Raw genomic sequence first — 13,377 nt, forward strand, 5'->3', positions numbered from 1 at the left:
CATTACACCACACGATGTCACATTATCTGACATCATCTGTACATGTCTTTCCTTCTAAAGGTATAATCTATAACTGGAGTCTGACAAACTCAGTGCCTCATGTAATACGAAAATAAGTAAACATGGCTTTAAACAAAATAATTTAGAGTGTCATACGCATCTGTTCAAGACAACCATGTGCTTATATTACAGCTGATGTGGGTACATTTGTGTTTTCAGTGACATATTACTGAAACACTAATTTCATGAAAAATAGTGCAAATTCCTAATTCATTCTCTCTGTAAATTAAATGCTGTATTATCCACGTTTTAAAAAGGGTCCAATTTTCAAGCATTTCCAGTAGTAACACAGCTGACGACAACATTAAGTTCCTTCTTTTAGCAATCAGTTGTGTTGGCACTGTATGAATATGGTCACACATGCACAGCAGTAAGTGTGCCTACATGTATGTATGGATGGGAATGTGTCTGTAGCCCCCGATCTTTAATCATTTGCAATGCATAAAACAAATAGCAGCAGGGGACAGGTTGTTCTGCGTCTGTCTCTGAATCACACACATCAAGTATCTGGAGTCGAGATTGAATGTTTTACCTCAAATACGAACACTCTTACACACTCCAGTTATTTTTGAGTTTGAGGAAGAAGCCGGTGTAATGAGTCATGAACTTAACAACCACATATCCTAAGGTTAACTTTAACTGAAGCCTGAGCTTTGCTTAACAGAAAATGACGACCTTGCAGAATCTAAACCTAACCTTTTCTGGTTCTCACCAGTTTTTATACACAAAGACGTGTTGCACGTGACCTCGGAGCCTTTGTACACTCACTGTCCTGTTGCATTTTTTATTGTCAGTCCCATTATCATGTTCTCGCCCTTCTCTCATTTATTCTTAATGCTAATTAGTTGCGGACAGCTTGCTGCTCGATTAGAAAGCTTGAGAACGTGGAGCATTGCTCCTATCTGATCCCCATCAGGTTTTTCATAGCTGTGTAAGTGTTTGTTGGGTTTTTGGTTTCTATTAGTCTACGTCTGACAACCCAATGTGTGTCTGGTTCATGATTGGTTCACGTATCGCTGGAAAAAAAAAAATTTCTTTAAAGGTAAAATTTATGAATAATAATTTTAAAATCTGCTGAATTAAGAGGTTTACTTTTAAGTTATTAAATACTTTTCCATACTCCATCTACTCTGTTATACGCCTGCTAAGGTGGCAACTCATCTGTGACTTTGATAAATCACTTAATGTCATTTACTTGGTAATGCTAGCTGAGTTTCACACCAAGCACAGGTTGTAACTGATCTCAGTGCATTTAGCTGTGCATGTGCAATTCACCAGAAAAGCAGCTGCCGGCATCTCAGCTTTGCACAGCTTCAGTCGTTGTTAACGAGATGGACACAGAGAACGCTAGCATAGCATAAGGATTCACGACAGCACGTCTGATATTAAAGGAGAGAGATCGCTTTACTTTCGTACGTTTTAATTTAGACAAGAGGAGCATTGCTTGTCTCGCTTGCTCTGAGGGAATGCCACAAGTTTCTCCCTTGGTTGAAACTCGTCAGGAAAATAAAGACACATCCTTGGAACAAGTTCTCAGTGCATTTTGACTTTCATAGCATAAGAACACAGAAAAAAACAACAATAAAGATTTCATAATTTAAACATTCGTGTCAAATGTCTGAGTGATAATGATCTAAAGAAGAGAATGAGTTGGACAGAAAACAAAACCAGTATCTTTTGACTGTTTTACAATACCCCCACCGTGATCAAATAAAATCAAACCCTTAATTAAACCACAGAAAATGTGTTGTTGCTATGGTTACATTAAGTGAACGCTGTGATCCCTTTAGCTGCAGCTACATTCTGGCTGTTGGCACTCGCTGTTAGAAGCTACGAGCACAGAGTGAGTATTGTGGTGGGGAATAAAGAGAAGAAGAGAGAGCAGAGAGAGACAGGACAGGAAGCACGCTACAGGAGAGAACCAGAGTTTAATCACTGCTCATAATTAAATACAGAGAGGTGAGTGAAGAAGAAGTGCTCCGTGCATCATGGGAAGCCCCCCAGCACCCGAAGCATATTGCAGCACATCTACAAGATGGTTCAGGTCACCTGATTAAAACTTTACTTTTAGTAAAAAGTAGAATGAGTATCTGTATCCACAATCAATCTATGTCCTCCCTATTGTAGTGTTACCTTACAAATCCATCAATAACAGCTCAGACACCGTGCAGCTAGTTATATAAATAGAAAGCTAAATAAAACTTGAGAGCACCGACTCACTCTCACTGACCTCTGAAAGCATGGGACTGCTTTTGCAGGGGTTGTGGTGTTACTGTAAAACAGAATTACACTACATGTGATTAATGTCACAGAACAAAGTGGAAGACTTTTTTGTTCAGGAAATAAAACTAAACTGTAGCAGTTGGGCTAAACTCTGTTCAGGACAAAGTTTTATGAACGCCCTAAATCATAGTTATACTCTGTTATGAATATTATTTACAGAGTTCTGGCATCCACCCCTGTTCAGGAGGCAAATCCCCAAAGACCCAATAAAACTCCTCTTTTCTTGGCTAACATTATCTCCTTCTACACTTGATTTGAGCTATTTTTCTCTTAATAAGCATCCATCTCCATCACCACCAAGCCACTGCTATGACACGTTTTCTTAAATCACATACTCACTTTCAACTAAAAGTAACTAAAGATATGCATGTTTATTAGCTGTTACTAACAATCAACTGTATTGCAATTTGCAATATTTAAAATTTACAACAGCAGCCCTCCTGCAAGAACAAGATTCTCACACATTCATTTTAAACTACATGTGGATATAGAGTCTCTCAATTTTCTTTCATTAATATAATTAGAAAATCTTTCCGACTTGCAGCAGGAATCCTCTGTTTGACTTCAGCGTTGCCACAGTAGTATTATAGCCTCCATAACTTGTGTTTGTTACAGATACTGCAGGTAAAACCCTGTTACATGGCATCGTTTAGTGTTCATGTGTACTGACTCTTATGCCTCAGGATGAGAGCCCAGTGGTTAAATTATAGTTCGGAGGGTTTTGAGACATATTTAGGCTTATTCAGCAAAGCAGTTTCAAAAACAGTCTACAACTGATCTACTAGCCATAGTGTCCATACGGCTGATCAAGCCTACTGTTTATAGCATGGGCTCAACTGCTTAACAATTAATCTTCTTATTAAACTGATGGTATGTTTGATACTGTGTTAGCTCCATTTAATTTCGTGTGTCACTACCAACAAGAGTGAGCCAGGCTTCGTCCTGCAGCTGAGAGACGAGCAGCGCTTAGCTAAACGGAATCAGCAGAATTACCCTGACATCAGAAAACAGACTGAAGACGAAGCTTTTCCTGCTCTTCCTCCACCATCAGTCAGTAGTCCCTTTCAATCAGTGCAGTGTCTTCGTGGCTCTGCTTCAAATCTCCTCCTCTGCAGTGACTGGGTTTTAAAGAAATTAGGTTCTTTCACATGTCAACATTAATTTTTGGTAGCGCAGTGTCTCTCGCAGTGGAGTGACAATTTTATTTGTTTCTGATCTTTCCAGTAAGATTTAGCCGTCGTATTCCTCGTTAGATGTGAAAAGTTGTTCGAATCCATTTCTGTGGTGATCCATACTTTTAGACACGAGGCCGGTTCTTATTTTTTCAGTGCAGTACGGTCAGCTGACAGTTGGAGCTACGCAGCAACGTGGCCGATCAGGTATATGTTATCGTAGAGGTGGCCTACGAAGTCATCCGAAACATTGTGTGCTGCTCGTCGTGTGTTCCTGATAAACTCCCTCTTGGACATCTTGTTTTTCACGTGTGGGCTGGTGAGGTCGATGGAGAGCAAGATAAGGCTGTAGCACAGCACATACACAGCATCTGCAGAGAGAAGGCACCAGATTGGAATTGGAGAGAGGAACAGAAAGTGGAAAAACTCGTCAATCTGAGTGATTTCTACTACTAAATAGCTCTAGAGCATTCTTGTTTCCAAGACTTTCCAGAGGGGACAGGTGGTTAGATTACCACATCCATGAAAAGGCAGTAATCCATCCCTCTCTAGTCTTGGGCTCTAAAGTGTCAGACTGATCCTGCTACAATTCCTAACCACACAAGCAGTTCAGACGAGTTAGCAATAATCCAGAGAGGCATTGGTTTCTCTGTGTTCTGCTGACATTAACAAAGCCTTTGGTAAATGCAGGGAAAGAATAAAACCTTCTGACATCCTTATTATGTGGCAGTGAATGAGGTTTTCATGTCATGTCTGCATACTACAGTTTGTTGTTACTACAGCAGGACGATGAAAATCACACTCCCTCGACATTTCTGAATCCGAAAAACTGAAGCTTCCAGTTTTACTCTTATTATCATTTATCTGTTTCAGAAATCAAATACAAGACGGTTCGCTGTCAATGACAACATCAGTTTAACAGTTCTGGCAAAAACAAAATATCCACGAATGTTAGCATCTTAGTGTTTGCTGGGCATCTCTTTAATGCTAGCACCAAAGAAAAGGTTTTACAGAGAGTTGTGTGTGAGGGTGGACATTATGAAAGGACTTGGACTGGCAAGGCAGAGAGATTATTAAGATGGAAAAGATGTGCAGCAGATTAAGGATAGCAGTGGCTATGTGCTAACAGGTAAAGATAGTGTGTTGAGTAGATAAAAGGAGTACTTTAAGGAGATGATGAACACAGAAAATGAGAGAGAGGAGGGCGGATGGAGGACAGAGTGAATGAGACAAAATCAGGGCCGCTATGAAGCAGATGAAGAGTGGAAAGGCAGGTCGTTCAAATGACGTACCGTGTCTTATTTTGGAGGAGTTTTTGATCAGACTATTTAACAAAGGATGGCTGAGGAAGGGTACAGTGTTTCCAAAACAAGAGTGATGTGCAGCAACTACAGAGGGATAAAGCTGGTGAGCCATCTTCATGCCAAGAAAGAGCTCTACAGATGCAAATGAGATGTTCTTTGAGAGGGTCAAATGGAGCTGCTAGGAAATGTGTATGAGGAAGTCAGAAAATCAGAAGCATAAACAGCTGGGGAAGGATAGTAAGGAAGTGAGACAGTGGTGAGGTGTGCGGTCGGAGTGACAGATGGATTCCAGGTGGTTGTGGAATTAAATCAGGGATCAGCTCCGAGCCCCTTCTTGTTTGCTATGGTGATGGACAAGTTGGCAAATAAGGTCAGGCAGGAGTCTCCATGGACTTTGATGTTTGCAGATGAGAGCAGGTGAAAGAGAGCTTGCAACAGTGGAGCTATGCAGGAGCAAGACAGAATACACTTGTGTGTGTGAGAGGCAGGCGGGTGCTACGGTGAACACAGAGCAGAAAGAGTGAAAGGGGATGAATTTAAATATGCTGGGTCAACCGTTTAACGCGACGCACAAGAAAGGTAAACAAGTGCACGCAGGGTGGAGTGGGTGGAGATGGACGTCAGGGTGATTTGTGACAAAAGGAAGGTTTACAAGATGATAGTGAGACCTGCTATGATGAATGGTTTGGAGATGAATTCAGAGAAGCAAGGATTAGATGGTTTTGGGCATGTTTAGAGAGGCGATAGTGGACACATTGGACAAAGGATGTTGAATTTGGAGCTGTCAGACATGAAGAAAAGAGGAGGCCCACAGAGGAGAGGACATGCACGGGCTTGGTTGGACAGAGGAGGATGCGAGGGATACGGTGAAATGATCCTATGTGACAAGCCCTAAAGGAAGCAGCTGAAGAGGAAGAAGACTATCTTCTATCAAAGAGCCATCTCGAGGCCCAGACACACTGGTGACACTTAAGTTAACTCCTGTACTTAAAGCAGGAACACTAAGTACTAACCAGGACTGAGGCCCAGCTCTCGAACAAGCCCAGGGTTACAGGTACAAAACCTGTGGCTGAACTTGGTAATAAGGGTTTCCAGATATTCTCCTCTCTCCTCGGGCGCATGGATGTGTCTGAAGAAATCCCTCAGAGCATTGGGGAGAAACTGGTTACTGAAGTTATGGAGCTTCACCAACTCATCCAGGACATCCCGTCTGCCCACACAGAAACATACAGTCACACAAGCTGCAGTCACAGAATAGCATACAGATACTATCTTTATTTATTTAACCTTTATTTATCCCATTGAGATTCAATTTGTCATTTACAAGAGAGACTTGTTCCAGACAAACATATTAAAATATCTATACTAACATGAAAATACATTTAATAGTTAGCAGTAAAGGCATATTTATATATTTGGGGATAGTTAGGACCAAATGTATTTGGACACAGTAGGTAAACATTTTCCCTCTGAGCACCATCACACTGGACTGCAAACTAATCTATTATGATGTGACTGTCTCTAAACATTCATGGACCTATGAACTGCAAGTGTCAACCTTTCAGCTTAACAAACTGTTGTGAATGTCAAGTGAAGAGTGGTGTGTGTGTGTGTGTGTGTGTGTGTGTGTGTGTGTGTGTGTGTGTGTGTGTGTGTGTGTGTGTGTGTGTGTGTGTGTGTGTGTGTATTAACCTCTCATCCAGATAAATCCTTAGCATCTTCCAGTTGAGCCGTCTGGTGTAGAAAATAAACTTTGCCAGCTCAGTGGGGTGATCCACTAGTATACCTTTGGACATGAAGTAACTGATACCCTACAAACACAAAGAGGAAAATGATGCTCTGAAATAGCAAAGACTTGTAGGACTAAAGTTAGAATCTAGACACTGACTCAGCGACTCAGGGAAGGGGGACGTCTGCGTCTCAGGGTCAGACACAGAAAGCCCGCCGAACAGAGAGGCAGCTCTAAAACAAATGCTTCCCAAGAGAAAACTACAAGTTGTAGCCGACAAATTCTTTTACTGTGAGCGGCAGCGTCTCCCAATCTACAAAACACTCAATTTTCATGCAGTATTTATTATATAGGCGTGGTGACAGTGTAACGACAGCTTGGTTCTTGCACTCTCACTACGATTAGCTGATTTCAGTCCGTGTGTTGGGGAAAGGAAAATAGTGGCACAGTTTATAGTGTGGATACGGACATTACTTCGATTTTTTTCGCACAAAGGGACACGAGCGCAATGGTAAAGTAGAGACTATTTGAGGACAGAAACAACAGCACAATGTTGCTAACACAACATGCACCTGCACAGACAGCATGCTAAAGCTAAGCTAGCCAATAACCCACAATGACACTAACGTTGAGTAAATGCTGACCCCAGCCCAGCGCCGTCATTTGCGCTGTTGAACTACAAGAGTTACCAAACTAATGAGCAGTCAGGTTGCTAGTTTATTTTGTTATGCTAGCAATCTCCCACTCTAGCTTGTTGATCAACCAAAGACCTAAACAGAGTTTTCATTCATTTGAAAGCCTGATGCTTAGCCTTGTCCACCCCTGTTGGAAAACGCAAACTCAATTTTGACCATTCGAGAAAAAATTACCCATAATCATCTCACAGATGTAACATTATCTACAGCTACTTTCAGCACCATTGATATTTATTTAGAGATTTTTCTTTCTGAGTTAACTTCAATAATTACTTCCTCCAAACCATCAACGTGTCTTTTAGACCCCATTCCTACAAAACTGCTCAAAGAAGTCCTGCCATTAATTAATGCTTCGATCTTAAATATGATCAACCTATCGACTCAATTGGTTATGTACCACAGGCCTTCGAGCTGGCAGTAGTTAAAAAGCCATCACTTTTAGCCACTTTTTAGCCATCACCAATCATAAGTCAGTCTCCTTTCATATCAAACATCCTTGAAAGAGTAGTTGTCAAACAGCTAACAGATCATCTGCAGAGGAATGGTTTATTGGAAGAGTTTCAGTCAGGTTTCAGAGCTCATCACAGCACAGAAACAGCTTTAGTGAAGGTTACAAATGACCTTCTTATGGCCTCTGACAGTGGACTCATCTCTGTGCTTGTCCTGCTAGACCTCAGTGCAGCGTTCGATACTGTCGACCATAATATCCTATTAGAGCGATTAGAACATGCTGTAGGTATTACAGGTACTGTGCTGCAGTGGTTTGTATCATATCTATCTAATAGACTCCAGTTTGTGCATGTAAATGGAGAGTCCTCTTCACACACTGAGGTTAATAATGGAGTTCCACAGGGTTCAGTGCTAGGACCAATTCTGTTTACATTATACATGCTTCCCTTAGGCAGCATCATTAGAAGACATAGCATACATTTACACTGCTATGCAGATGACACCCAGCTCTATCTGTCCATGAAGCCAGATAACACACACCAATGAGTTAAACTGCAGGAATGTCTTAAAGACATAAAGACCTGGATGGCTGCTAACTTTCTGCTTCTTAATTCAGATCAAACTGAGGTTATTGTGCTCGGCCCTGAAAATCTTAGAAATATGGTATCTAAGCAGATTCTTACTCTGGATGGCATTACCTTGGCCTCCAGTAACACTGTGAGGAACCTTGGAGTCCTTTTTGACCAGGACATGTCCTTCAACGCACATATTAAACAAATATGTAAGACTGCTTTCTTCCATTTGTGCAACATCTCTAAAGTTAGAAATATCCTGTCTCAGAGTGACGCTGAAAAACTAGTTCATGCATTTATTGCTAAAAACTAAAAGCTCCTTGAAAAGCCTTCAATTGATCCAAAATGTTCCAGCAGGAGTACTGACAGGGACCAGAAAGAGAGATAAATATTTCTCCTGCATTGGCTTCCCTTCACACAGATGCTATTCATTTATTTGTAAGTGAGCAAACCTACAAATTCAGCAGGGGATCAAATACTTATTTCCTCCAGTGTATAACTGTATCAACTGTTATCACTGAAGGTTTAGACAACAGACTGCAGATGCCCCAAATCCAGATGTGCGCATCAACCAATACTGACCCTTTGACTAAATCATTAGGTCAGGTGAAGGACGGGGATTAAGTTATTTTGTTCTTACACTGAAATCCTGGAAAAATTAACATATTGGCTGGCAGGAGATTTGATGGAAACAAAAGAAATATTCACAGTTGATGCGTCTCTACTACAGATCCTGGGTGTAACTTTATATATTACCTCCTGTGGGTTAGCATTGAATGTCAGGCTGCCTTCATCTAGCTGTAGGTATAGTCTTCTATATGAGAAACCAGCAGGAAGCCTTCTGTTGTAGATGGAGCAGTGGCCCCAAGTGGACTTACATAGACTGGAGGAATTGACATGGATTATTAAAAAAAAAAACAACAACATAGACATTTGTAACACTTCTAGTAAAAATGTAATTACCACAAGAAAAAACCGAGGTGAAGTGCCTTACCCCTGCCAAAGATATTCATCATTTCCCAGACCCTGCCACACACATCCAGCCAGGCACAGATCAGTAGCATTCAGGTATGACAGTATGGTGATGCCCAGTTCAGGTGGCAGCATCTCCAAGTCTATAAAACCATGAGGTTCCTTACCTACCAAAAAAGGAGAGACAAAATAGACAGACGTATTCAGATTTAGTTGTAGCATTTTTCTGTATTTGGTTGCACTGCGTGCTTTTAGAACATATGAGCTGTGAAATTGATGAAGACGTTTTCATAATTTGCTCTGTTTTTCGATTTGCATACATTTTCTTAAGCTGCAGTGTGTTCAGACCTCGGGGCCAACTAAGAGACCCCAGTACCAGGACTTCAAAATGCAAACTGACTTGAAGCACTGTACGCGTACTTTGTCCTGATTTTAAGTACATGCTAAAAAACTCATTTACTAAGCAGAACTCATGGCAGAACTCATGGCCAAACAGCTATGCCTCTCACTAATTACACCCAAATTTCTTGGAAACCTTCGGACAGCATACAATCCTTTCCTACAATAGAATAGTTACAGCCCACCAGCCTCACCTAATGGCAAGATCCAGGTTGAAACCCCGGATGGAGCCTTTCTGTGTGGCTAATAATCAAGTTGGATGAAAGTATTTATCTCTTTCTTAGGTTTAACGTCCTGCATATGAATCAAAAGTAATAGCCTATTAACTACAGCTATTCTGATTATGTACAAAATGTTAAAAGAAGCAACTAAACAGTACTGAAGTGGAGATGAAACACTACATTAATAAAGGCATCGATTTAACATTATATGTCAAGTTGGCTTTAAGAAATAAGTGTCTAAAGTTACATGTTTAGTACAGAGTATGATGTCATTGGGTTGTTTGGTTGCTGCCAATAGACTTTGATTAGTTTATGTTGGACCAACAAGCTGTAGTTACTGACACTGTTTGATTGTTTCTTGTTTAGTTAGGTTTATCAAGTGGTGCAATCAACTGACAGAGCAGATGTCTGCAAGATGCGATCAGCATGGTTTTATTCAGTAAAGCTGTCCCTCTTCCAAACAGTTTACAACATAACAAGTTAGTACATGTGCATCACAAGTTTTTACCCAAGCACGATCGTGTCAGAGGGGGACCCGACTGATGTGTGGAATGGACAATGTAACAAACACACAAACAAAAATGGAGCCTCAAAGGACAGGATGCTACAGAAACCTATTTCCTTGTTTTAGTTTAGAAATCCTTATCTCACATGATCTCACTGAGTGGATTATTTCATAGTGAAAGTGAAGAGAAGTGAAGCCCAAATGTAAGTAAACGAGAATGAAGGACTTTTTCCTCCCTGGGGACATGGTCACAGATGTTTGGATTCCCGACAGGCATGAATTGTTAATACAGATTGCATCGTGTGTGTTTGTATGTTTATACCGCCACTGCGTGTTCTCAGCAGATGATAGATGTCAGGCCGATAGCAGTGCTGTGGAGCTCTTTTCTGCGAGCCTGCATCTCTCCCTGGGTAAAGAAGAAAATGTTTTTCTATTCAGTCGCAGACATTGAAATTCACCTCGAGGAGAAAAATGAATCATTTTCTGACTCTAAGCTTCACCACTGGTTAATTGTTTTCAGTGGATTTGGTAGAAACTGCCAAAAGTTAAAAATAAACCTAAAGAGGAGAGGATAAATGCAGTTAGCTGTCAGTTCAAATGACAGCATGTGTAATTACTGTACATGGCATAAGAAACTCATTAATGCTTAATAATATATACAGATTTAGGAATAAATAAATATATGCTGACTTTAGGGCTGTCCAGCGGTGTGGTGGTTAGCACCATCACTTCACAGGAAGAAAGCCGTTGGTTTGAATCCAGGAGCCCTTTCTGTGTGGAGTCTGCATGTTCCCCTCTCTGGCCACACTCGAAAGACGTGTAATTAGTGAATTTAAATCGGCCATGAGTGTGACAGGTTATCTGTCTGTGTTAGCCTTGACAGATCAGTGACATGTGCAGGGTGAGCCCCTGCTCTTCCCCTGTTACAGCTGTGACAGCATCCCCACCCCATGACCCTGGACTGAGCGGAAGAAAATGTATATTTTTGATTCATTATCTTCACATATAAAACTATTACAAATAGGAGATAGTAATTTAAATCTATATCATTCAGAGAACTTGGCTACATCTATAAATGACGCCGCACCCTGGATTGCAGTCTAACACCGGGAATATTTATATAAATTACACCAGAACGTTTCAGTTTCAAAATTTCAGTGAAATATAGAATTTCCATCATTTCCAAGTCAATTCTGTTTCCTGCTCTGAAGCAGAGTACCTTGCTCCTGTCGTCCCCCTCCTCTCTCAGCCAGTCGATCAGCGAGCTCTTCCTGAAGCTGCTGCTGTTGTCTGGGAGGCAGCCTCCACAGTGCCTGACCCATCTGTAACAGGAGGGAGACACTTAGATGATATAAAGGAATATGCTACATTTCCACTTACCTGTGTGAAAAATAAAGTAGTAGACTACATCTTTTTTTGTACACGCATGTTTCTTCTTTGCATACTTTGACATGACATTAAATACATGATCAATGGATGTATACAGTGAGCACTGTTCGAGGCAACATTTGACCATTTACTTTATGAACAGGGGTCATACTTTTTAGATCAAACCTGGTTATTAAAAAATCGAGATTATAAAGGGTTAAGACTGAAGCAAAGTAATGAGCCGCTGTGTCCCGTTTCATGTATTAAAAAGCCTACGCAGCCACCAGAATCTGACAGCACTCTAACTGCTTCAGAATAAATAACGATCACCGACACAGGCCTACATTTAGCAAACACTGTCAGATCCACAGAGCACACATGCTGCTAACTAGCTTCAAATTTGGCTTGTTCGGTACCTGCGTGCCAACAGCAAGGAGACAGCGGCTAGTCTGAAGGCCGGTCAAACGTCAGCTGTTTTACATAAACAACTTCCATTACACTGTTGTAAACATCAACGCTGGAAGTTCCAGCCAGCACGGTAGTTTGACTTGCAGACCCGCCCTCCCTTCAATACCACTGGCCACAAAATCACAGTAGCATTGAACCTCTTAACCCATTGGTTGAACTGTCTTTCACTCTTATGCTAGTCTTTCAATTCATCAAGTTAGCCTACCAAGATAGTTTAAGTGCACCGAGGACACAAATGCGTTCTCTTTATTTACATATTAAAGAACATATGAGTTCGTCACAGAAACGTAAGTGGCGCTACCAACCTGACTTCAATGATTCCTCTGACAACCTGACCTGCGCACAATGACAGCTGGAAGCGCGAGTTCCTTATTATCAAACGGATACTGCAGTAATTTCATTAAGCCGAGTACAGATAACAACAGAACAACAGGTCCTCCGGTTCAGCAGAGCCCTTCAATACAGGAGTCTACCAACTGAATTATGTTTCCACTCTCTTCTTCCTGTCGGCCCTCCCACCTTTTGTATCGCGTCATATAGACAAAAAAGGTTGAATCGAAAGAAAATGTGTCTTCCCCCGGTTTGTCTTTATCAGTGGATTAAAGTTTACGTATTTAACATGAATGTGATAAATAAGCTTTAAAAACAAAAAAAACAAAAGCAGAACCAGCGTCTGCGTCACTGACGTCAACTTATTGCATGACGTAGGCAACGCGCACAGACCCAAGAGCCAATCAGCCTGCTTTACAAGTCGGATCAGGGGACAGTGGTTAATGGTTAATTATTGGATACACCTGAAAGCTCATAATAAGCGTCATCCTGTTAAGAAAGTGTTTTGGAAAAATGAAAGGATTAAAAAATAGTTTTGGGTGGGTTGGTAGAGTATTTCAAGTATATAGCACAGAATTAGGACCCATGGAAATACACAACTGTAGACATCAGATATTAAAAAGAGAAGAAATATAACAGATATTTGTTAAGAATTTTATAACAGAGTAGAGATCAAGTAGAGTGATTACTTGCAGATTTATACAGATGGATCGAAAGAGCCAAAAACTGAAACAACTGGTGTAGCAGTAGTGGCTCCTGAATTATAAAATAAAATATCAAGATTTCAAAAAAGAACATCAATTTAGTTTTTAGTATATGTGGTGTAGAATTGTATGTATGTATGTATTT

General features: G+C 40.8%; 1 protein-coding gene across 2 annotated transcripts; it reads right to left on the reverse strand.

The window, feature by feature from the left end:
* Nucleotides 1–3,091: 3,091 nt before the first annotated feature.
* fbxo8 (F-box protein 8) lies at nucleotides 3,092–12,760 on the reverse strand. Of its 2 annotated transcripts, none has more exons than XM_085408969.1 (8): nucleotides 12,504–12,760; nucleotides 11,582–11,684; nucleotides 10,685–10,768; nucleotides 9,260–9,404; nucleotides 9,022–9,148; nucleotides 6,512–6,630; nucleotides 5,833–6,029; nucleotides 3,092–3,886 (listed from the first exon to the last, which is right to left on the reverse strand). In XM_085408969.1, exons 2-8 carry the CDS (start codon nucleotides 11,682–11,684, stop codon nucleotides 3,699–3,701), a joined length of 963 nt encoding a protein of 320 aa, XP_085265095.1. In that variant the 5' UTR covers nucleotides 12,504–12,760; the 3' UTR covers nucleotides 3,092–3,698. The 2 variants fall into 2 exon arrangements, with proteins under 2 accessions (XP_085265095.1, XP_085265096.1); XM_085408970.1 differs by lacking the exon at nucleotides 12,504–12,760 and adding an exon at nucleotides 12,147–12,290.
* Between the last annotated feature and the right edge of the window lie 617 nt (nucleotides 12,761–13,377).

Source organism: Rhamphochromis longiceps, linkage group LG6 (assembly GCF_057381845.1).
Source record: "Rhamphochromis longiceps isolate RC_006_pf linkage group LG6, R_longiceps_female_GT1.1, whole genome shotgun sequence".
Taxonomy (NCBI): domain Eukaryota; kingdom Metazoa; phylum Chordata; class Actinopteri; order Cichliformes; family Cichlidae; genus Rhamphochromis; species Rhamphochromis longiceps.